General features: G+C 40.7%; 2 protein-coding genes across 4 annotated transcripts in view; both read right to left on the reverse strand.

Moving 5' to 3' along the window:
* OCA2 (OCA2 melanosomal transmembrane protein) overlaps positions 1-11,023 on the reverse strand; it is a 179,163-nt gene extending 168,140 nt beyond the window's left edge. Inside the window, exon 1 of the mRNA XM_005516514.3 lies at positions 10,965-11,023. The gene's annotated coding sequence lies outside the window, so the exon portion shown is untranslated. The remainder of the gene's footprint in view (positions 1-10,964) is intronic.
* Positions 11,024-22,397: 11,374 nt separating this feature from the next.
* HERC2 (HECT and RLD domain containing E3 ubiquitin protein ligase 2) overlaps positions 22,398-23,500 on the reverse strand; it is a 102,395-nt gene continuing 101,292 nt past the window's right edge. For all 3 annotated transcript variants that reach the window (XM_014248806.2, XM_014248798.2, XM_005516513.3), the window contains one exon: positions 22,398-23,400. In XM_014248806.2, coding sequence (XP_014104281.1) covers positions 23,128-23,400 — 273 coding nt within the window. In that variant the 3' untranslated portion in view covers positions 22,398-23,127. The remainder of the gene's footprint in view (positions 23,401-23,500) is intronic.

Below are 23,500 nucleotides of genomic sequence, written 5' to 3' on the forward strand. Positions count from 1 at the left end.
AAAGAGAGATATTAGACAACTGAGCTAATAAAGACAGAAGTTCTGGGTTGGAAAAACACCAGGAGGAGTTAGGAACAATAGCACATTACCATATCTCATATATCACTCTGCACTGGCTTTATTGTTCTAAATAGTAATAAAACAGGACAAGAGTACTCCCTGAGCCATCTGTGGCTACATCTGTGTTAGTAATTGGTGTGGCACAATAGAAATGAATCTATCGGGTAAAGGACTGGTGCTGAAAACCTAAACTGTACACTATTTACATCTCAGAAAGCTTTAGTGTAGACTCTCCCTTGTGTGGTCCCATGGACCCAGCAGTGGTGAGATCATCGGGGTTAAATCTCAGCTGCAAGTAAAGTTTGTGCACTCCGAGACTGTTCCTCCACACAAACGAAAGCATGAAACATAAATAGAGATTCAGTTTGGACACTTCTAATCCACCTTCCAATGTGCCCAGTAAAACTGGAACTGGCATCCATGAGTATATAAAATGGAGGAAGGTAAATGTGGAGGAGGAAAGGAAAATGTGTGAAAGATTAGCACCCACATCCCAAAGAGAAAAATCTATAAAGATGAACTTGCGACCATAGACACCACTTGTTAAGAACTCCTGAATAATTGTCCTTAAGGATGGATTGAAACAAGTCATCCTGTCCCCTCTGGCAGATCCAGATAAAACTGCCATGGATGGTGTGAAAGAGCTCACTGTTTAGTGGGTTTGCAGAGCTAACAAGGCCAATTCACAGAAAACATCAAGGACAAAAAGAAAATTCTTACCACATGGTACTTTTAAAAACCCACATTTGATTATTCATCGATATCAAAGCCCATATTGTTTACTGAAATGTTCCTTCTTCAGAGGACAAACGTTATAGCACTGTACAGTGCTAAGGAGAAAAGGAATGCTCCCTAACAGCCTGACATGAAAGGCTAACACATCACAGGTCACCAAGGTTACAGACATAGAGCAACAGCCCTTAGATTCTTAAACCAAATAAGAGTTCTAACTCTAAGTGGTCGTGTATGTGTGATTGTTATATCTCTTTTTTCAAAGATGCTTCTCTGAGTCTAAATTCACATTTACTTGTTTTAAACTCCATTCATTTCCTGTTTTTCATTTTTACTCAGCTAGGAAAATTACTTGGAGGCAGGCACAAGCATGATGCACTAGCTGCTGCCCAAACTTGCATATGAATTTAAAACCCTGCAGCCGAACAAAACAACAAATACACAATGACACAAGAAACTCTCCTTTCATTCCCTTCCTTCGTTGAAATATTTGCAAAATTATTTCTACTCCAAAACATGTACATTAGGTTGCAAGACAGTCATTAGGATATGTGATCATGTAAGGATGTGGTCTGTGGAGGGAAAAACCACAGCACTGCTGCTGAAATGCATTAAGATTAAAGTTAAGACTCTGCTCAGCAAATCTGCTTATAGACATAGACATCCAAGGCCATACTTAGAGACTGACCATCCCAGAGCAGCTCAGAGGTACATCCCCTCTGCCCTAAATCCCATATCCCATGCCTTCCCCAGTCTACAGAGACTTGCAGCTCCTGAGCGGGTGGCTTTGCTCTCCACAGCCCATTGGACCTCCAGGGCATGAACACATGCAGACACCTGCTAAACCCCTGAAAATACAAACTATCCACAACTTCCTGCTGCAAGGAGCTCCTGACCTATGACACTTCATTGTAAATGATATTTTATTATGTGCTGGTTTTGCATTAGTTGATATTTGGTGAGGAGGGAAGAAGCCACCCACAGAAGTGATCTTTCTGAGAGAAGCTGCTAAGAGCTTCCTGTGTGCCTAGCAAAAAAAAAAAAAACAAAACAAAAAACAGTAGCTGGCTAGCTCTGAGAATTGACAACTTATTAAACAATTTAGAAGCTGGGTCCGCCTCTGTGAAATTCACATTTTAAGACAGGCAAACCCAGGAAAGCTCTCTCAGCTTCTGGCTTTTGCAGTGGTAACTGGATGTCGGTCGGACCAGCCCCATGCAGCCTGGGTGGCCAGGCCAGGCTGGCCCTATGAGGCCCAGCTGGGATTTTCTGCCCCTTGAGGGGAGGTGAGCGGGCTGCCGAGCCCCTCACCAGGGACTCCACCAGGCCCCGTCCCAGCTGGTGACTGGGGCCGCTTCCCAGCAGGGCCGGGCCCCTTCCTGGCAGAGCCTGCCAGTCCTTTTTCCAGCTGCACCACCAGGCCATGCCAGCCAGGAGCCGTACCGGCACTGGTAACAGCCATGTGGCTGGGACTAATGCCAGGAGTGGCCCTGTGGTCGATGCTGGGGATGGCCCTGAGGCCAAGAGCGGCCAGGAGCAGGGAGTGGCCATGTGGCCAAGACTGTGCGGCTGGAATCAGCGCAACCAGGCCAGCAGCACGCAGCCATGGCTGCTTCAGCATGGCTTACAATGAGCTTTGTTTGTTTATCCACTTTCAGCCAGCCATGCTGTGGACAGAAGGACAAAAGAGGCAGCAGCAGCTATTCTTGTTTCCAATGCTCCACATGAAGAAAAGTGCTGAGTGGAACTGGCAGCTGGCATGGCTCGCAAGGTGTCGGCACAGACCCCGTGAGCAGCAGCGAGAGGCACGGCGAGCAATCCCCCTGATGCACAGCCTGGATGAGATCAACCTTTCAGCGTTGCAGAACTCTACAAAAACTGTTTCAATGGATAAAGCTTCAGAACAAATAATAATAATCACCATCATCATCATCAATTTTCTCCCAAATTAGGAAAAGGAAAGGGTGAAAACACGTAAGTAAAAACCACATGGGACACTCAAGTCAGTAAAGAAGGAGTCTAATTCTAGTTAGGAGGGAATTGAGGAGATGCCTTGGTCTTGAGCTGAAATTCTCTTTCTAAGGCTATGGTAAAGATATATTTTTGATATATCAGACTTTGTTTTTTCCCTGTAATTCATGAAGCTCATGGTGGGATGCAGCATTCACACACAGCCCATGAGAAAAGGGTACTCACACTGGAGTGTATGGATGCTGAAAAGCTGCAATCCAATGAGAAGCTTAAACAGAGAGAGATGAGAAACTTTGCCCTAGGGATAGGAGAAGAAAAGCCTCTGTTTCCAGAGATAAAAGTAGAGAAATTTTGGGTTTTTTATGCTAGAACAGCTCATCCTTAAAATAGTACCCCATAAGTTGACATGGCCCATGGAAGCAGCATTAAGAAAGCTGCAAGGCATGGGAGGGACTTTCACACTGCAAACAGTGTGAAACAGTACTTTTCCCAGGCGGTTAATTTGCTGCCTCATTAAGCCACAGGAGAACTGTTTCTTGTGGAGAAGTCTCCATGACATGGCAAGAGAAAACTACTCTCCCTACAAGAACGGATGAAAGACTGTTGTAGAGGTGGTAACTGATTGAAAATCCCAGGTTTCGTCTCTATGTTATCAGATGGGAAAGAAAAGAAGTTGGGCAAGGAGAGGAAAAGGGTTCTGAAGGTTTTATTCTGGTTCTTCTTATTATTTTAGTTCTGTTAATAAAGTTTTCTTTATACCTTTTAAGTTTTGAGCCTGCTTTGCCTAATTCATATCTCACATCAAGAAATGTGTAAATAATTCTAGCAGGTGCACTAATAATTTTAGGCAGTTGGCAAACCTAAACCACTATATATTAGAACAAGGTTTTTCCTAGACAGCTGCAAACATTGTGGTTACAAACAAACAAAAAGAGAGGCTCTAAAGTACCAGGAAGACCAAGGGTTTCTTGGAAATAGAGGGAAGCTATGTTAAAATATCTGATCCAAAACTAGATTGCATTTGAATGTCCTGCCAGACCAGCATTTGACTTGATGTTGGGTAATCTACTGCTAATATGTACCACTACAAGCTGTTGGAATCATACCATTTTCTGTGTATCTCTTGGTTCAGAGAAAAGGGAACTTGTCAGCCTATGGTCATGGCACTAACTTCCAGTGGGTAAGATGAAGCTTGAAGTTTCTTTCTTCCCTGTAAGATCAGAAGCCACATGAAGCCCCACTGTGAAGGAGGTCACAGAATCAAGAATAGTCCATGTTGGAAGGGCCTTTGCAGATTGCCTAGTCCAGTCCACAGTGAAACCAGTCCTGGCTTCAAAGTTAGCCAAGGCAAATGACAGACTACAGTACTATTAGCTGGGGTACCAAAGCAGCTCAATGTTTGGGCCAGGCACTTTTTGAGCATGTGAACCCAATATGAGAAAGGAATGGGCTCCAGTCACCAGTAAGGTTTATGGCTCCTGGGAGACACAGATAAGAAGTTTGTATATTTCAAGGCCAAGCTCAGCACAACAATGAGAGTGTCCTTTAGGGAATCTTCATGATGCCTCCTATTTCTGAATTCTTTATTTCATCTCAACACCAATGGAAAATGTTTCTGAAGTGTCACAGTGTCTAAGGACCAGGAACCTCATCCCATCTCTCAAAGGGTTTAGGCAGAAACAGTTATCTCTTATCAATTCACAAGGTCAGTTTTCAAAGCTAATATAGGTACTTATTTTATCAAGTGACTCATGAAAAGTTTATTCTTCACCCCATCTCTGCAAACCACCACCTGAAACTATACCATAGGCATACCAGGTGAGGGCCAGACCCCATCACACATGAGAACAGCCTGAGAGCACTTGGCTGACTAACACTCACCCCTCAGCTGATCAGCCAGACTGTTATGTAAAATTCCTCAGAGAGCAGTGAGGCATTCCCGGTCAGACACCAGCAGTCTGAGGAGAAGCTGGATGCAATACCCGCTGCGGGAGGAGGTGGGGATCTACAAACAGACCTCTATTTTCCCACATGCTTACTGAAAACCCCCCTGGTTCTCTGCTCTGCCAGAACCTCCCTCAGGCTGCTGCATGAAGAGTCAATTGAGGGCAGTGAGTTTGTCCAGCTCAGATAAAAGATAACTGTCCACTACTGGCTGTAGTTGAGCACTTTTTCTCCTGTGCTTCTGAGCTTCTGAGTGTAGCACTTCAGGAAAAAGAATTTCAGTGAGAAATTATATCTGCTGTGTGACAGGTTTCTATATTAAACTAGCCCCAGTCAGAGAACTATGAAATTTTAAAGTAAATGAAGTAAGGGCATACAAGCACAAAACTGCCAATTTTGGAAAAAAAATTGTTAGCAGTTATAAAAGCGAGTATAAAACACCAGCTCAAAAAAACCCCTAAACCTAAGGAGCTCCTTCTTTCAACAGATTGTAAGAGACTGAGCCTATTGTTGAGAAAGTCAGGTCCTTAACTGAAGCTTGAACCATGTTTGAGGATATTTAAGGCTTTCCCAATAAATTTTCTTATGCCCATTAGAGAGTGTGCTCAGCTGCTTCGTTTTTTACAGAAGCACTATTGAAGTGTCTCTGCCTGTCCCTACCTCACCAATTTTCAGAAGCTTGAGCTTTGAGTCATTCAGCTCTGTCCATGTATATTCCAAGGCTTAATTTGGAATTTTCTTTTTCTAATTGCAGTGATATTTGTATTTAAAGTTCTGTAATTAGCCCCTGGCAATTCACAACTGCCAGGTAAAATTCTACCTGCTACTGGTGAGACAGAGCAAGATTAATTAGCTAATAAGGAAAATAGAAGATAATTAACAGTGATTTATAAAGATACATTTTATCCTTGAAAGTGCAAAAGAAAACATATTGCTGGAGCTACCAAACAGGTAGAAAGAGTTTTTGGTCTAAACAGCCCCTTAACCACAAATCTTCCTGTATACATCCCTAAACACAAATAGCAAACACTCAAAACTGCTTTGAGTGAACGTTACTGATGATGAATATTACTGATCATAAGTGATACTGCTTTGACAAATACTTCTGCCTCCAGAACTCTGGTTAGACTGATTAATACAAATTTCTAAATTACTCATTTATCATGAGAGCTCCACAGTTTTGTGGAATTTATGGCACTTTTTACAACATGAATTGTACTAGGAACTAAAAATAAAATTAACAGACACAGTTTGTAAAAATAAAGCCCTAGAGGCAGGTATGCAAACACTAAAATGGCTCCTTCATAGACATACAATTTTTGGATGATGTCTCTACAGGTGAAGAAATACTGCCTCAATTATGCTTATTCCTATAGACTGTGATTAATGTCTGACTTAACAGAGAAGATAGTTTAAGAGCAGTCGTAGCTTGTCAGCTAGACCCTGAACAGTTGCATCATCTCTCCAATTTATACATAGTGTATTTTTTGGCTTTTTTCACCTTGTACCTGCTCAGTTTCCAAAAAAATGGAAAAATCTCAAACATTTGTTATGCTTGTGCTATGAATTAAATATGGTTTTCACAATGCAGTTTAAGCAATCCAGCTGTTCTGGTTAAAAAGCAAATTGCAAACTTATAAAACTACAGCCATAACAAAAATGCATTTATAGGACAAGCAATTACAACATCCTGTATTTCTTTAGTTCGCTGAGAGCCACTTTCAGAGGAAAAATCACCCACGAATTCACTTTGATGGTATTCAAGAAAAAGGGTCTGGTGCCAAATGTTACACTTATATTTTTGCTTTTATTTAGTTTCAAACAAACCAGTAAACTTCCCAGCACTCCCACTAAAGCAGTTCCCACAGGGTTCCCACTGCACTTCAGTGCACTCACCCTGCTGCTTTTTCTTGCAGAGCTCAAAATACATTCCAGCTGTGCCTCACACCCTATGGGATAGCTGCTTCCCTGCACAGTAATTAACAAATCCACAATAGTCACAAATCCACAAATCAAAAAGTCATGCGACTGTATCAGCTTACTGACACTAGACTGGGATGAAAATGTATGTTTCAAGACCTCCTGGTCTTGATAAAAAAAACAGGTTAAAAAAAAAATATATATTTTTAACAAATGATTCCATGAACAATAGAAAAGAAAATATTATGCAATTAGATGCAAGGCCTAAGAGCAGAGCAAGCCTCTGGGTTTGGGTCAGCCTGGGAGCACCCCAGCACAAGCAAGCTCCTCTCCTTTATATTTGACTAAACAGTTCTCAGGAGTCATTATATCAGTCAGGGAAAAGCGACGGCACCACTTCTAATCCTGCTGGAAAAGAGTGCCCTGTTGGCCACCTCTGTGAGGCTGCTGAGAACTGCATTAGCTGAATAAGGTTCTACCTTGTTTCCCAGATCCAAACCTCTGGTGGCTGAGCTGCAAGCTGCAACACTACAGCAATATTAACAGAAAACAGTTTTGTTGGGGCTGAGCAGAATTCAATAGCTGGGAACCAGTGGGGAAAAAAGCAAGCACAACCCCCAAAAAAATGAAACAAGAAAAAGAAACAGCCCTGCTGTCCCTTTGTGTGAAGCAACCAGAAAGACCATAGACTAGGTTATCAAAAAGAATAATCAATGCTATTGTCAATTTAGAAGTTGCAAGCTGTAAGACTCATCATGCCAAGATTCTTTAATTTAAAAAGGAATGTTGCAGATGTATCATCTATGTTACCATAAACCAATAATTGTAATGATATGTGTGAAAGAGGTGAAGTTTTCTGCTACAAGCACTTGATGTCAGAGGAGAGAAATAGTTAGGGGTGTCCTCAAGCATGGCATCCACAGGGTGTGCTGGCAGTGCTATAGATCAAATAAATGCAACAATAATTACCCCTCCCAAAAGAGTAAAAATTTGCATGAGTTTATGCAAATTAGCAAAGGCAAGGAGCATAAAATTAAACCTCTACAGCATTGAGCCAAATTATGCTGCAAGCCTCTGAAGTGACATAGCACCATGAAAGAAGATAAGGACATCTGCTGTCAAGGGATGGAGTAGGAGAGGGGTGGTGGAGATGGCTGGGGAATGCCAAGCATGCTAAAATAACCTGTGGAAGACAGACATCTCCATGCCCTCCTTTGTCCTGTTCCGTGTACCTAATAAGAAACTGCAATAGCCCTTTGACCTTTTTCACTTTCAGATGCTCCATTTTAAAAGCCAGCTTCTCTGATAGAGAAGTCTGAAGCCCCAGAAATCCTCACTGTGCACTGTGGCTGTTGCTACCAGTTATCAAGGACTCTTCTTCAATACTTGTTTTACTCTTTTTTATAGGCTCCTGAAACACCACAATCCCAGTACCTAAATCGACTGAATCTTTTGTTTGGTGCCATGAAGATGGCTTCAAAACAAGCTGATGCATGCAAGAAAAAGTCATTCATCAACAAGAAGATACTGTACCCTGCATAGAAGCATCCATTCATTTGCTGAACAGGAGCACAACTTTTATTCCAGGCTATCTTTGCTCATTGAAAAAGACACCCTTTTTGATAGGAGAATGATGGGTGCAGTCATATTTCTGCAGAAATCAAGACATTCAATCTTTTCAGCAAGATCACAGGATCAGGGATAAAACATGGAAAACACGAAAACACAAATGTTGAGTTGTGGCTGAATACATTTTTATGGTCATCATATCTTAGACTGAATGGATGGTTTTGGCAACAATTGTGTAGCTTTTTTAATGGACACAGAATGTTTTTTCTTATTTCAGGCAAATTAAAATATCAGTGTGTTCACTGCTCTTTCCTGTTTGATCTGTTCCTAGCTGGACACACAGATTTTAAAGCAATTGATGATCCTACACCGACCACATTAAAAAAATGAAACAACTGCCAACCACTACCACACAGCTTTCTGAAGGTTCTGAGATAATGCTCAGTTTGTCCCTGCTCAGAGCAATGACACACAGAGTGTGCCTTCCAGAAACACCAGGTTTATCGCAGTATTCTGTCTCCTTTGCCCAAAAAATTGCAGGAAAGGTCATCTAACCTTTGCCACACAGATTTCAGCAACTTTGTTTTCTAAGTAGGACAGGGCAACAGGGTTTTGTAAAGCTCTTGCAAAGGAAACCAGGTCATCCCTGTATTGATAGACAAACCTTTACTGCACTATTAACACAATGTGTTAAGAACAATATTTGCCCTTGTCTCAATTCCAATTTTCCCCCTTTGTTTTTAATCAAATGAAATAATCATAAATAAAGACAGCTCCTACCTTTTCCCTAAAAAATATACTGGCTCTGTGGCTATTCTACAAAATGTACAAAAGTAATTTACCAAAATCCCAGAAGTTTAATCTATTATGTGAAAGAGCAATGGCCAAATCTTAACAGTATGAGCCTGAAGGCTTTCTGCTGTAACAGGATTTAGCAATAACTTTTAATTGGCAGTTCAAAGTTAATCCACAGGGGAAAATGTGATCTGGCAAAAGCACTCAGTCACAGAATGAAAAAAAAAACCCAAAGAAAAGAAAAAAAACAACAACCCACAACTGTGGGTGAGAAACACAAAAAATGAGAAACATTATAGAAAAAATTGCTGCACTGTCTCAGTCTAACAAGGTTCTTCTTCTGTGATACATTTTATCCCTTTTGTACTTAATTCCTCTACCAGTGAAAAAGTGGACAAAAGTTTAAATTTTTCAGTTCTCCTAGTATATATATATATTTATATATGTAGCTTTATTTAACATACCTTCTGAAGGAAAAATCACAGACAAATCCCTTAGACTAATGCTCTCCTCTTCCCTTTTTCTCCTTTGACATCAGGCCAGAAGCCTGAAATTTTCTTTTTTTCTACTCAAACAGTATCCAAAATGTTTGCAGTGAGGAACCATTTCTCCTCCTAGATTTAGCCCAGGAAAAGCCCGTAACACAGAAAATTTTTTTGGATCTTACTCACTAGGATCCGTTCAGCTCTAAATGTCAGCAATTCTGCCATCCATGGTTTCTCTTTGTTCCAGTGATGTTTCAGACTAACTCATGGTGTCCTGCTTAACACAGAACACAACATAAGGGTGCCTCAAGAGGAAACTGATGAGGTCCAAACCAGTCTCCCACCATCAGAGAAAATTCTGCATTGAAAGCTGAGATTTTGGCAGTTTATGTCAGTTGTCCTCATGGAAATACTAAGAATTCTGATGGCAACACGTGAGAAGACTAACAATTTTTGTGAGGGTTCAGAAAGCAAATAAGTGTCTGTGCTCCATCTATGACTGTATTAAGAAATACCAAAATTTTCCTACATGTTAGCTGAACAACTCTTGAAAGTTGCAGCTCCTCAACACCTATTTCATATGAGTTATAGAATTTATTTTCAAAAAAATATACATATAAACATTCCCCTTAAAAATTATATAACTTCATTTAAGTGACTGATGCCCTGACTTCTCACCTTAAGTTTCATTGAAAACCAAACATCCACAGCTAATTTGTAAAACCTCAAGCTCTTGGGAAGTGGAGAAGTTTTGCCCTCTTACTCTTTCAGCAAAAGCAGGGCTGAGCAGAACAGACCAGCCCATTGTTGGTCTGCAGACTGCTCCCTTGCTGGCAAAATATTCCAGCAAGGTGACTGGAAAAATCACAACAGCTTGCTACAAATATAGCCAACATGAGTAAAATCCATGAAAAGGAATGCTTCAAAAAAGGGATTCAAGTTTTATTAAATCATTTTACATGAAAGATGTATTCACTCCATATCAATATGTCTTCACCAAACACAGATCTAAATAAACTTTTTAAACACAAATTGTTTTTACATGTTTTACAGAACATCTAGTCCAAAAAGTAAACCTGAACTTCTTCCTTTACACATAAATTTAGTAGGAAAGGCAAAAAAAACTACATTAACAATAGCAAGAAGTTTGAGCCCTTAAAGAATCTACAATCTAAAAAAGTTAAAACAATCTTTTAAATATAAATATCCTAGGAACGGTTCATTTTTGAGACAATGTAAAGGTAAATAGGAAAAAAACTAAAAAAATTTGAATATTATGACATACACTCTGTGTCTCACTGATGTTTTAAAATGTTGAACACTCAGGTACACATAAAGGCTGTCCAAAGATCTTTCACTAATTGCAAAGTTTGACCAACTTTTAATATGAAATATTTTATTGCACATATTAAAAGTTATCCTCACAAAATAACACAACTGCTTTAAACAATTCTAGGAAACATTTGTTGTAGAAAAATTGCATTTTACCTGCTCTTTTGAAGAATCCTTGAAGAGGTTCTTTTGATTGGAAAGGAAAACCTAAAAATATTAAAAATTAAAAAAAAAAAGATGCACAGATTTCAAAAATAAAAAATTTGGTTCAGCTAAGGGAGCCAAGAGATCCCCCTTTTTTTTCTGAAGAGTTTATTTGTGTAAATAACTTTGTTGCTGTGGAATCCAGCTCAGCTCTTTGTAGTAAGCATCTCTGGATGGGGAGAGAGTGACATTGCATTCCCTGCACACTCATAAATGAAGCAGGAATTCCCAGATTTGCCATCATGTGATTTCAGTGAGGAACTAGCACTCGACTTTCTCCCAGCACCCGCTACTCTCTGCCCAAATACAGCTCTCCCAAAGCCTGAGACGGCCATAACAAGTGGCAAAGAGCACACAAATCATGATCAGCTTCACTGAGCAGACACTTAGACACTTTAGGCAGGAAGCAGGAGGAGAACAGAGCAGAAGTACCATTGTTAGACTACCACAGAAGTTAAAAGAGAACAAATTTAGCAATTCTCACAAGGAAAAACTGTGTATGTTGGGGAGGGGTGGAGTGGTGGGGTGAGATTTAAGCGGGGGAGAAATTCACTTTTTCTGCCATCAGAAATTACTAAAGAGATTATCCTGACAAACACTCCTTATTCTTTATACCGGAATTTTAAAGATTTACAAATGCCATTGCAGTACTCAGTGGGATGATAATTAAGCACTACATCAGGCAAACTCTTTTTGTCTATTTCAGACAAAAACTGGTAAAAGACAATATAATCTACACTCTACATATAGTATATGCCAACTGTAGAAATAGATGCTACATTAATTTCACAGCTACAAGCAGAACAGCACAAAGGAAAATAATGCAACATTTATTCTTCACAAAAAGAATTATTCTATTGACATTTTGCCGTGAATAACTGCATGTTATTAAATAGCAATGATGGTTTCTGCTAGCTGAGCCTTCCTAAAGAAGCAATTGTTACTGAGTGATGAGTAACCATTTTTGACATTCTAGTATTTAAATATAAGATGGACACTTCCAGCTCCCTCAGGATTATCCATAAGGTCATCAGTACTTATCCCCAATGTTCTTGTTTGATGAGCATCATGGATGTAAATCCAACACTTGCCTCCCTTGCTTCTGGGGAGAGTCGCTTACTAACGGAGGCTGGTGAGAGAATGTGATAAGGTGTACCATTCTGCAATTTCTATTAAAGTCTTCATTTGTGCTGGAGGTAGTTAATCATACAAAACTGTGTTTTTCAAAGCTTTTTTCCTTCTGGTTTGTTTTTTTTTCTTTTTCCCATAGGCTATAGAGTACATGCAATAGATGTTCTTTTATTGTAAAACAGGTTCCAGTTTAATCTGATTATCTACAAACTCCAAGGTGACAATAGCTTAAGATATAGGAATTTATTTCTATTCCTGTAACTCAAGAAGTACCTGTTCATGTTTTGTGAAGGCAAATCTATTTAAACCTATCCCCATTATCACAGTTCAACTACCTCCTGACTGCAGTAGTGTGGTAATAGATCTGCCAGCACAGGAAAGATCTTTTTAATCACAGAAAATATAATTTCCATTAAAACATTAATATACAGGTGTCCTTCCATCCAATTGTATGCAGACAAGTAAAACCGGTTCTTCTTTCAAAGATTATTCTGACACAAGAAAAAAAAAATCCCTTTATTAAGATAAATTATTTACCTTCAACTTTATAACAATTCATTTGTGATTCTATTGCTTGGGTACTTCAGCCATGGATGAGGACCCCAGGGCAGCAGATGCTGTAAAAATATAGAAAAAGGTGAAGTGTCCCCCTTTACAGATCATGTAAAATGCAGAAGACAGCACAGTAAGGAACAAGTAAGACATAGCTGATTTGTATAATTATTGTAAGATTTCCAGAGGGCATCAAAGGCATACAGACTACTCTGTGTACTGTGAGAGTTCACCAGATAGACATCACCCCATTTAACCTACATCTCCGTTAAGACTTGTGCTACATCACTGAGTTAGCCATGATAACTGTGGAAGGCCAGGCAGAAATCCAGAGAATTAGTTAGAGGATGCCACACTCGATGGAGCTGGCAGAAACACTTCAATTTAGTGGCAGGTTATTGGCATGTGTGAATACTGTGGCCTTTACTACACCCATAGTAAACATTTGTGATAGTCTCATTTATTCCAGGAATACACTGGAATTGTGAAAGCTGGGAACACAGTGTTAGATGTCCTTATATTGCTGGGAAAAGGGTTTTTTTCTTCCCTTATTCTATTAGTAAATTTAAGGAAAAAAAGCAAAGAAGCATTATATATTTGTACTAGACAAAGTGGTTCTTGCTGCTGATGACCAATGTGGAAGGAACATCAGGCCTTGCACTGCAGAAGAATCTGCAATGGGAACAGAAACATGCAAAAAATACTAGTTAATTATAAAATCACATCTAGAAAAGACAGCTAGAAGAAAGCAGTAATGTTGCTCCTTTGATTTAGGATTTTTAAGTCTGTAAGTCTGATGAGTGAAACAGGAGCAAACTGGGGTCTGGACTCAAACTCATCATTTTTGTAATACCAAGTTGTTGAACATCTTGGTTTCCACAGAACTAACCAGAGCTACATGGCAAACCAGGGTTGGTTCTGGTTGTCTGTCTTTTCAGAGCAAAAATGGGAGTTGCAAACCTATATCAAGGTTTTTATGGAGAATGTTTTGGGTTTGAAGTGATAGATAGATAGATAGATAGATAGATAGATAGATAGATAGATAGATAGATAGATAGATAGATAGATAGATAGATAGATGGATGGATGGATGGATGGATGGATGGATGGATAGATAGATAGATAGATAGATAGATAGATAGATAGATAGATAGATAGATAGATAGATAGATAGATAGATAGATAGATAGATGGATGGATGGATGGATGGATGGATGGATGGATAGATAGATAGATAGATAGATAGATAGATAGATAGATAGATAGATAGATAGATAGATAGATAGATAGATAGATAGATAGATAGATAGATAGATAGATAGATAGACAGATAAAGGTTATAGCCCATGCATTCTAAACAAGCCCCTGCTGGAGGTGAAGGAAGGGCTCATTTCTCAGTAGGGAGTAAGTTCCTGAAAACAGGATAGCTGTTGTGTGAAACTACAGAGCTCAGACCAGCACAGAGGGGCTTTCGCATTCCTGAAGGACTTTCCAGGCGGGAGAGCGCTGCCCGCCCAGCCCGGGGCGCAGGGGAAGCAGGAAAGCCCAGCAGCAGCAGCAGCGCCGCCCCCGCAGGAAGAAGCGACTCCTCCAGCCACTGTCCCATCCCTGCCACCGTGCTGCCCCTGCCGTGGGAAAGCCGGGTGGGAGAGCAGCCGGGCAGCTCTCCTTACGGCACAGACACCTCAAATAGACAAATTATCCCAGCCTGCGGTTTGCGGCTTGTGGCAAACTTCACGTGGGCACACAAAAGTCACAGGTCTAAACTCCCTGTCGTAGTCCCTGGAGATGAAGGATCAGTGCAGTCAGCAGTTTAAGGGACACCATGACCACGGCCATGTTCACTGCGGGATGAGATTCACAACTTTGCAGACTGCATCAGCTCTATTAAATTAGCCTCTGCTCCCAAAAAGTGGAGAACAGACACTGAGCTCACAGCTGGTGACCCTCTACTTAAGACACCTGGCTTATTCCCCCATGGGTTGTGATGGTGGGAGTGTTGCCACTTTGGATTGTATCACTCGAGTCCTTCAGGCTAAAGCCTGCTTCACCAAGCTGCCCAGCCTGCTGCTAGAAATTCCTTTGCCTTTTCTAGACAGGTGGATACCACCACTCCTAACAGACTGGAGTATTTCTGAGTAGACACTTGTTGTTCTTGGAAAAAAATTGTTTCAAGTGGTCAAAAAATGGGATTTGCTCTTAATGGGCTTTTAGGTGCAAATTCCTAGTCTGAGAAGGAAAAGAATCAACCTTCCAAAACTACATTTAAAGGCTGCTAAACAACCTTTGGATAAAGACAGAAGGTCATTGACTCCCGTCAGGGAGTTAGGGGACGTGACCCATTTATCATCACAGCGTATGTCCCTTAACATGTTCAGGCCAGTATATATTTGTCTTCCCTACAAGCATCTTAATCAGAATATGTGGAAAAGTAAACTGCACAGTAATCTTCTAGAAAAACCAGAACTGGTGGATTCCAAAAATCTCATTGCTAAAACATTTTCCCTTTTTAGATCAAAGAAAATGTACAGATGTAGAATTTCTTGCAGATCTCTTTCAAGGCTAATCTTCCAACAAACCTTTTTATTAAAAATTGTGGTGTAAACTAAAATATGCCAACACAGTTCTTTAACTCAACTGGAGTTGAAAGGTGTGGAATTGGTGGAAAAAATATTCTGTCATGGTGTCATGTCCCTGTCTAAAGTGAAAACTGCAGCAAAGCAACACAATGTGACACAGACACTATTTGTGAATTGATGCTCCTGATACTTGGAAAAGATTCTGCTGATTTGAGTATCTGTCTCAAATGTGAATGCTAATGGTATATCTGCGAGGCACTATACATCTTTGCGTTTAGTCATCTGATGGCCAGTGACTATGATTGTGCAAAGATTTCTCGAAAAGACAGAGTAGAATTGTCTCAGTTGTTTCCTGACTCTGTTCATCTTTGATCAGCTTTCTCCACTGAGTTCACATGTGGTACACTAGCATCATACCTGAAAAAGTTTCCAGGAGAAGAATTTTGAGAAATTTTTTTGGAGGACATGGATATAATGTAAAATAATCTAGGATTCTTTTGTAAATGGCTAGTGTTAAGCGAAAAGAAACTTAAGTTTCAATGGGCATTTGTATATACTTTTTACTGCCAATAAGCCATAATAAGCACAGGGTACATCACTTCTAGAAAATAAAGTCCAGGCTAGGAGTACAAAACTTCTTGTTCCTCTGTGAAAACTTTTATCAGTGTGTGGGGGCAAAAAAGTGCCAATTTGGTGGTTTGGTGGTCAGCTGAGTTTTGTTACACTGTTTGGCAGAAATAGACAGGAGAAAAAAAGCAAGAAAGTGTAACATCAAAATTTTACAGGTAAAGCTACAGGCAAAATGTGAAGGTTTCTCCTAAACTGAAAAGAGTTTTTGAGCAAGACTCCTGCATATGTCCTTCCCGGTTCTGCTGCTTCTCACATTTTTCATCAGGTTCATCGCATTGACCTAGAAACATCCTGGAGAGCAGGGTTCATGTCCAAAATTAGGTTGATAGGAGAAGGACTGTCTGACCTGAGGAATGCAGAAGTCAGTGGGTTATGAAGTGCTGTGCATAGCAAGAGGAAGAGATGAAATGCATGAAATACCTGTGTGGGTATATGTAGTGAGATTTGGGTTGCTTTGGGTGAGTGGCTCTTCCTCCATGTTCCTGCAGAGGGCAGGGATGCCTGGGGGAAACTGGCTGGACACAACAGGGTAAAAAACTAACTTTGGAGTACAAATCACACACCTTCCTTCCTGTGATCCTGGGGCTGCTGCCTCCTGGCAGAGACACTGACCAGGCTTCAGTCTGTGGTATTTATGACCAGAGTTAACCCATGTAGGGCACTGTCTGTCAGGCTTTGAAATTTTTCATTTTGGAACAAAGGAGTTAAAGACCCTCAACTGTTCCAGCAGATGAAGGCTCCACTTGTGCCAGCAGCTGGTACCACCTTTCCCACACAGCCACATGGATCTCAGTGGTGGCCAGCATTCAGTCCTTGTGGCTGAGTGTACACACAGGATAAGGGAGTGCAGTCATGCAGAGGGAGATTTACTAAAAGATTTAAGAAGAAGATGTAAGAAGACAGGACAAACTGCAGTGAAATCACTTCTGGCTTCAGTCCTGGTTTTGCCTCTCAGTCTGGATAAAAAAAATACTGCCTTGTGTGCTGCAGGATGTCAGTACCGGGTTGATAGTGGTTTCCAAGATGGTCTTGCTTGGTCTCAGGCAGTTTGCAGTGTGGTTAAAATACCCGTGTATAGGGGAGGACAAGCCTGTGAGAGATTTTCAAGCTTCCTGTGTGGTTAAGGCACAGGACCAGGAGTCAGGAGATCAAAGTTCCTGTGTTGTACAGATAAGTTGTTTTATCACAAAGGCTGCATTGATGAAAATTATTTCTAAACGCAATTCTTTGATGCAGCCAAGGCTTCATTCTTTCCAGGCAGTATCACCTTCTCATCCCTTATGGAGTGGTAACAGTTGCTGTTAAGGCCTCACAGAAGATGGTAAAACAACTGCTCTGCGGCACTTCTGGGAGATTCAGGTTATTTTATGTTCTCAAAACAACCCTGAGACAGTAGCATTTGTGGGAATAATCAGTGCTCCCTCTACCCATCAGAGCCTGGATTCACTTCTGCTGTTTTTTTTCCCAAGCCAACTTGGGAATGACAGCCTGCTCTGAGAAGGTAGGGGTGTAGGGGGTAGGAGTGTGATTTTGGTGTGATAGAGGTCTTTTATCTGGTGAGGTATTCATGTCATGAAATGACATGATGCTTTCCTGCCCCTGAGATGGACTTTGCATTGCCAGCATTGAGCAGTCCTCAGGACCCTGTGTGATCAGATTCACCCTTCAGAGATGAACATGTGTGTGCAGCTCAGAAATGCAAAGTTGGCCAAGGTCCCTGGAGGTAGGTCATTCATGGTGATGTGTCAGAGCTGTTTTCCTTTCAGTATGGCTTTTCGGTCTGATGGAGTTGCATCAGTAAAAAGCAAAGGTCAGAAACAAAAAACTGTGAAGTGAGATGAAAGTGAGTGTCTTATGAAATATAGCTCTCCTCTGACCAAGTCCAACATGGAGACAAGGATTCATGGTGAGATGTTCTTAGTGGTGAGCTTATGGGAGCCACCTCTGCTTTAAAGAATCTGGAAAGAAAATTCTTCTCACCAGTTTGGCAAATGCTGAGGTAGAGATGTTTCTGTTCAACAAAACTGACACAATGAATTTTGTAAAACAGACTGGGACATGTTAAGGAATATTTAATAATGTTATGACCTAGCAGAATCATATATAAAATAGGGGTGTATCATTAATTATCATAATATATCACTATTAATCATACTCATATTTGGAAAAAATGGTAGAAGAATATGTAACTTTGAAGGGAAGGAAAAGCCTTGTTAACCACTATTAAAATTTACTGAAATATCTTAGCAGTCAAATCACTCCTTTCATGAAAAATTCAGAAAACTTTCCAGTTTAAGCAAATTAGCTTCACCTCTGCTAGAAACATTATTCTCTGGTCTGCCTCACACACAGAAATAATAGCTCCATAACCCCATTCAAGACTAAGATTTGCCTCTGTATGGACACCAGTGTAACAGTCCTGGAATAATTATTTATCTTGCCCTATTCCAGACCAGTGCAGAGTGGGAAAGTGGAGAGGGATGTGGTTACTCTGAAACAAATGTGGAGAGTGGCATAGGTGCAGTGAGATGCAGAATTTGAAGCCATCCAAGATTTATTTCTCTATGTAAATGAGAGATTCACACAAAGGTTTATCTTTGTAATTGCCTCAGCTGAGTTATGATTAATCCTAAGGATAAGGGATGACTTTTGGACATGAAGCTCCCCTTGTGAAATAAGTACTGTCTCATGCTTCTTTTGACGTATGTGCTCATGCATAAAAGGGCATTTGCTCTAGTATTTGCATCTCCTCATACAGAGAGTAATGTAGTGGTCCTGGTAGACCTTCCTGTATCACCTGGACTGCTGTGGTGTCCTGGTACCCCTGAAGCAAGGTATGCATGTCCAGCAGCTCCCTGGCCCATGGAGATGGGCAGCATTTGGCCTATGGAGCAGCTGCATAGCCAGGAGCTATGGCCAGGAGAGGGAGGAGTGTCAGGCAGGCATTAAATGCCACCTTTCAGGGCCCAGAGCTGAAAGGGTACTGTTGTTATCTGCATTCCTTCCTGACCACATCCCATGACCTGTTGCGTGGAGCCTTTCAGAGTACATCCAGGCACAGTCAACAGGGCTGGGATGTGCGTCTGTGTCCTTGCCAGCAGCACACTGTGAGCAAGGATCAAAAGTTCATGGATGCTTTGCTTTCCCTGTGGGCCATCCCACTGCTGGCGAGGCACGCTCGGTGCTGGGCTGAGCAGTGCCATTACAATTGTAGCATGATAGGAAACACTCAGAGAACTCCAATAGTAGCAGAGTGCAGGTATTGTTTAGTATCACTAAAAGGGTAAGGACTGAATGAGCCACTAGTTCTGTCTCAGCCTCACCCTGAAAACAAAAGTCATGGGGTTGGCTGCCAGAGAGTTTTCTTCTCCTTTTCCTTGCTGCACCCCTGCCCAGAAGGGCTGCTTTTTCCCACGTTCTCTGGAAAGGTGAATCTTTCAAGTTTGCTGGCTCATAGAATCACAGAATGGTTTGAGTTGGAAGGGATGTTAAAGATCATCCAGCCCCAGACTCAAGCAGGGACAAATGTTCCTCATGTATATCAATGCATGCAGCCTGGGGAACAAACACAAGGAATTGGAGCTCTGGAGCCAGTCAGAAATTTATGAAGTCAACACAGGTACATCTCACATGGCTGTAGGATCACACTGGATGGGTATAGGCTAGAGGAAAAGGGGGTGAATACCCACTGAGAACTACAAGGGCATTACCGGGGTTTGCAGAGATGCAGCTAGAAAAACAAAAGCTCAGCTTGAACTGAAATTGGCCAGAGATGTAAAAATAAAAAAACACAAAAAAAGGTTTCTTCAGTTATGTAAACAACCAGTAAAAAATGAAGGAAAACATGTACTTGCTGTGCAACAAGAAAGGTGGATTAGTCACCAACAAAGCTTAAAAGGCAGTTCTCAGCACTTTCTTTACCTTGGTCTTTACCAGTAGTGTTGGGCCTCTGGCCTTTGGAAGAAAAATCCAGGTTGATGCAAACATAGACTCACCATCAGTGAAGAAAGAGTTGGTGTGTGAACTGTTACAGGAGTTCAACCCCTACAAATTGATGGTCCCTGCCATTATCCACCTGAAAGTGTTTGAGAGCTGGCTGACATCATTATGAGTGCACTTTCCACAACCTTGGAGAACTGTGGAGATCAGGGGATATTCCAGAGGGCAGCAACAAAGTTAATGTGACCCCCATCTAAAAGAAGGTCCTAAAGGATGATCCAGGAAGTCACAGGCTCATCAGTCTTACTGCAGTCCCTGAGAAAATCATGGAACAAATCCTCCTGGGGGGCTATCACAATGACTGGGACGATGACTGGGAAAAGCAATCAAGGATTCATGAAGTGTAAATCACGTTTGACAAACTTGCTCAACCTTTATGACAGGTTCACTGCCTTGGTTGATGTGTGGCAAGTGGTGGACACTGTCTACTCAATGCAAATGAACAGTGTGCTGCTGCAGCACAGAAACCCAATGAGATACTGGGTCACATCCAGATGGAATCACCAGCACTGATAAAAGTAGTCTATCCCACTCGACACTTGAGGCCACACCTGGAACACTCTGCTGTTTTGGTCCCTACTGTGCAAAAAGATGTGGACAGGCTGCAGAGGATCCAGAGAAGGACCACAAAGAGGACCAGAGGATTGGGAGGCCTGCCATGTGAGGAAAGGCTGTAAGAATTGGGTTTGTTTTGCCTTGAGAAAAGAAGCCTTATGGGAGACCTTATCAACATGTTTCAGTACATAAAGGGTGCTTACAAAGTAGACTCTTTTTTCACAAGGAGTCACATGGAAAAGAAAAGGGGTAATGGTACAAATTATTCTTGAGGAGATTAGACAGAAGAGAAGAAATTTTCACATAATAATCTCACCAGGGAGGTGGCAGATTCCCCAGCATGGACGCTTTTAAGATTCAGCTGCACAGAATGCTGAACCATCTCATCTAAATTGTGCTTTTGCCAATAAAGGTTGGAACAGATGATCCTTGAGGCCCGTTCCAACCTGATAATCTATGAAATGCTGGAAGGTAGGCGACAGGTGACAAGCACCACAATGTAAAAAGGTGGCTGCCACTCTTCTGTTAGGATGGGAAAGCAAAGAAGGAGGCCTAAGAAACTTATTTTACAGTTCAATGCAACTGTATGCAACAATGCAATGTTCAATGCAACAAAGCAGCCGGATTCCTTACATTAAGCATATTTCCTTTTTGCTTTTCTTGGGTAGAAAACCCTGACATTGTTTTTCTTTCTTATAAGCAAGTTAAAAACTCCATGTTACAGTACTCCACCCTATGCTTCTGAAATGGGGCTTGAAACTCAAGAATGGTAACTGAACTTGGTCAAAGACTGGGATTTGGCCATGACTCATTCATCCCCTCTCCTGAAAAGCTGACTACAGAATCTCTTTGAGTTGGATGCCTACAGGGCTCCAGTGTTAGCATGACAAAAGGCAGCAGACAACCACATGAGCACTTCTGTACTACTTCTACTACTCCTTACCCTCAGGAGAAAGTCAATTCAGCAGCAAAGACAGAAGAGGTTTCTTAAAGGTTTTTGAGTTTTGCATCTTAAGGACTCAAAACCCAGTAATTTTCACCAGCAGACAGAGAGAATTTGGAGGACCCAGCAGAGCACAGGCCAGATTTCTGGAACTTCCAATGAGAAGAAGATCAGGAAAGGGGCATTTACCGCAAGAGATCTTTAGCACTAAACAGAGGACTCTAAAGGTAACATATTTCAAACCATTGGCATCTAGCTACCAGTAGTTTCACCACTATACTGAAATATCAAGTTTGTCTCATGAAAACTTAGTTCATGATCACAGTTAATATTTAATCTAGTTGGAACAGAAGTCCAATGCACACACTAAAAAAGAATGAATCCACTCATAATTGTAAAAAGTTAAATTGTAAAATGTTGAATATTCACATATACCTGTCCTAATAATTACAGAAGCAATGGTATGACATTACCCACTAATAGATTTTAGAGTAAAATATTAGTGCTTTGGCATAATTAATCTTATTCTCTTATTTTGAAAATTTAGTGCATAAACTAAATATGTGGTCAGGAGTGGGTCATGATCAAGTAAGTGCCCTGTGCCAATATGCCATGACCAAGCCTTGTAAGGTGACTGAATTTTCTCAGCAATACGATGTTACACAAGTGTCATCAGACTCTTCTCCTCATGCTCAGGTACTTCAGGATACCTCTCCCTTACACTTCCTCCAAGTGTCCAAGAATAAATTCGCTATTACTGACAGCAGTGGCCTTAGGAACTACTGCATAAACAAGATGTACCTAATCACTACAGTTAGCATGTTATCTGAACTTGCTCAAATTTATTGTAGCTCACAAAATCTCTTTGGGAATGTACCTACTATTTGTGGAGCAGCTTGTTCAAAAGCTGTAAATTGCAGAAACATTTCCTAGAAGAGCTGTTTGAAATGTTCATCCCATGTCCAAGCTGCATTACCATGAAAAAACATATCCTGGTTCTTAATGTGGCAGAACTTTTATTTAGAGGGAAATTATAACTTTTGCATTTACATGGCACCAATTATATACAGTACACTTTCCATGATAATAATTGTGATGCTGTTCACAGAAAGGTATCAAATTTGAGATAAATAATGCATAAGCTAAAATATACAAACCAGGGGTGGAGGTGAAACTATTGGCCATTTTTAATTATCTATAGAAGAATTTCAAGGAATAATGTTTATTCAATGTTCAAAAACTTTTAACAAACTTCTAGTAAAGTTAATTGAAATATTTATAATACTATTCTGTTGTTGCACAGTATTTCCAATATACAATCAAGAAGATGCACAGAACACAACACTTAATATGAAAAAACCTATTGCACCCACAATTTAAAGGTTTCACTGCCTTTTGGATGCTGCACTACCATATTTATATAAACATTTACAACACTTCAGTAAACACAAAGGTTCTAAATGTAGTGCAGCATTATGGGGGGCCATTTTCAGCTTTTAAAATAAATGTTAAATGCCCATATACTGTGCCATTTATTTTAAGCTGATGGATTAAGCTGTAATCCTTAAATCCTACTGTGAGTAGCAAACACACTTTCCCCATGTTCAGAAGATTACCATCACTCTGACTATACAGTCTCTATTCTGAAACCTAAGCTGTCCTTGGCTTCATTGTCGTTTTGGCATTTTGCCTCAGTGCTTTTAACAACTATTCCTTATGTTAATTTTCAATGGCCTGTTAAGTAGTCCTGTGTAGAATCTGAAGCAAAAGAATCTGCATCTTCATTATCAGTCTCATCACTACTGTCATCAGCCGCCGGCTCTCCCGTCAGCGCAATGCGAGCATAGTCATCAGTGTCTATGGACTTGCAGAAGTGAATGGCATACTTGAGCTTTTCCTCTAGGACCTGCTTACAGGAATACCTGGGCAGCTTCAGGAGAAAGAAGCATGTGTATGACTCAGGAAGGAAGTGGTCTGGAGGATTGTACTTATCCAATACCTGTTAACAAATAAACAAAACAAAATAATTTTTTTTTAATTCACTGTCCAAAAACACAAACAAGTATTGAAATAATAACTGTGATTTTTTTTTCTTAGCA

The sequence above is a fragment of the Pseudopodoces humilis genome, chromosome 2, assembly GCF_049639895.1.
Source record: "Pseudopodoces humilis isolate 2021_Gansu_Grassland_sample_001 chromosome 2, ASM4963989v1, whole genome shotgun sequence".
Classification (NCBI taxonomy): domain Eukaryota; kingdom Metazoa; phylum Chordata; class Aves; order Passeriformes; family Paridae; genus Pseudopodoces; species Pseudopodoces humilis.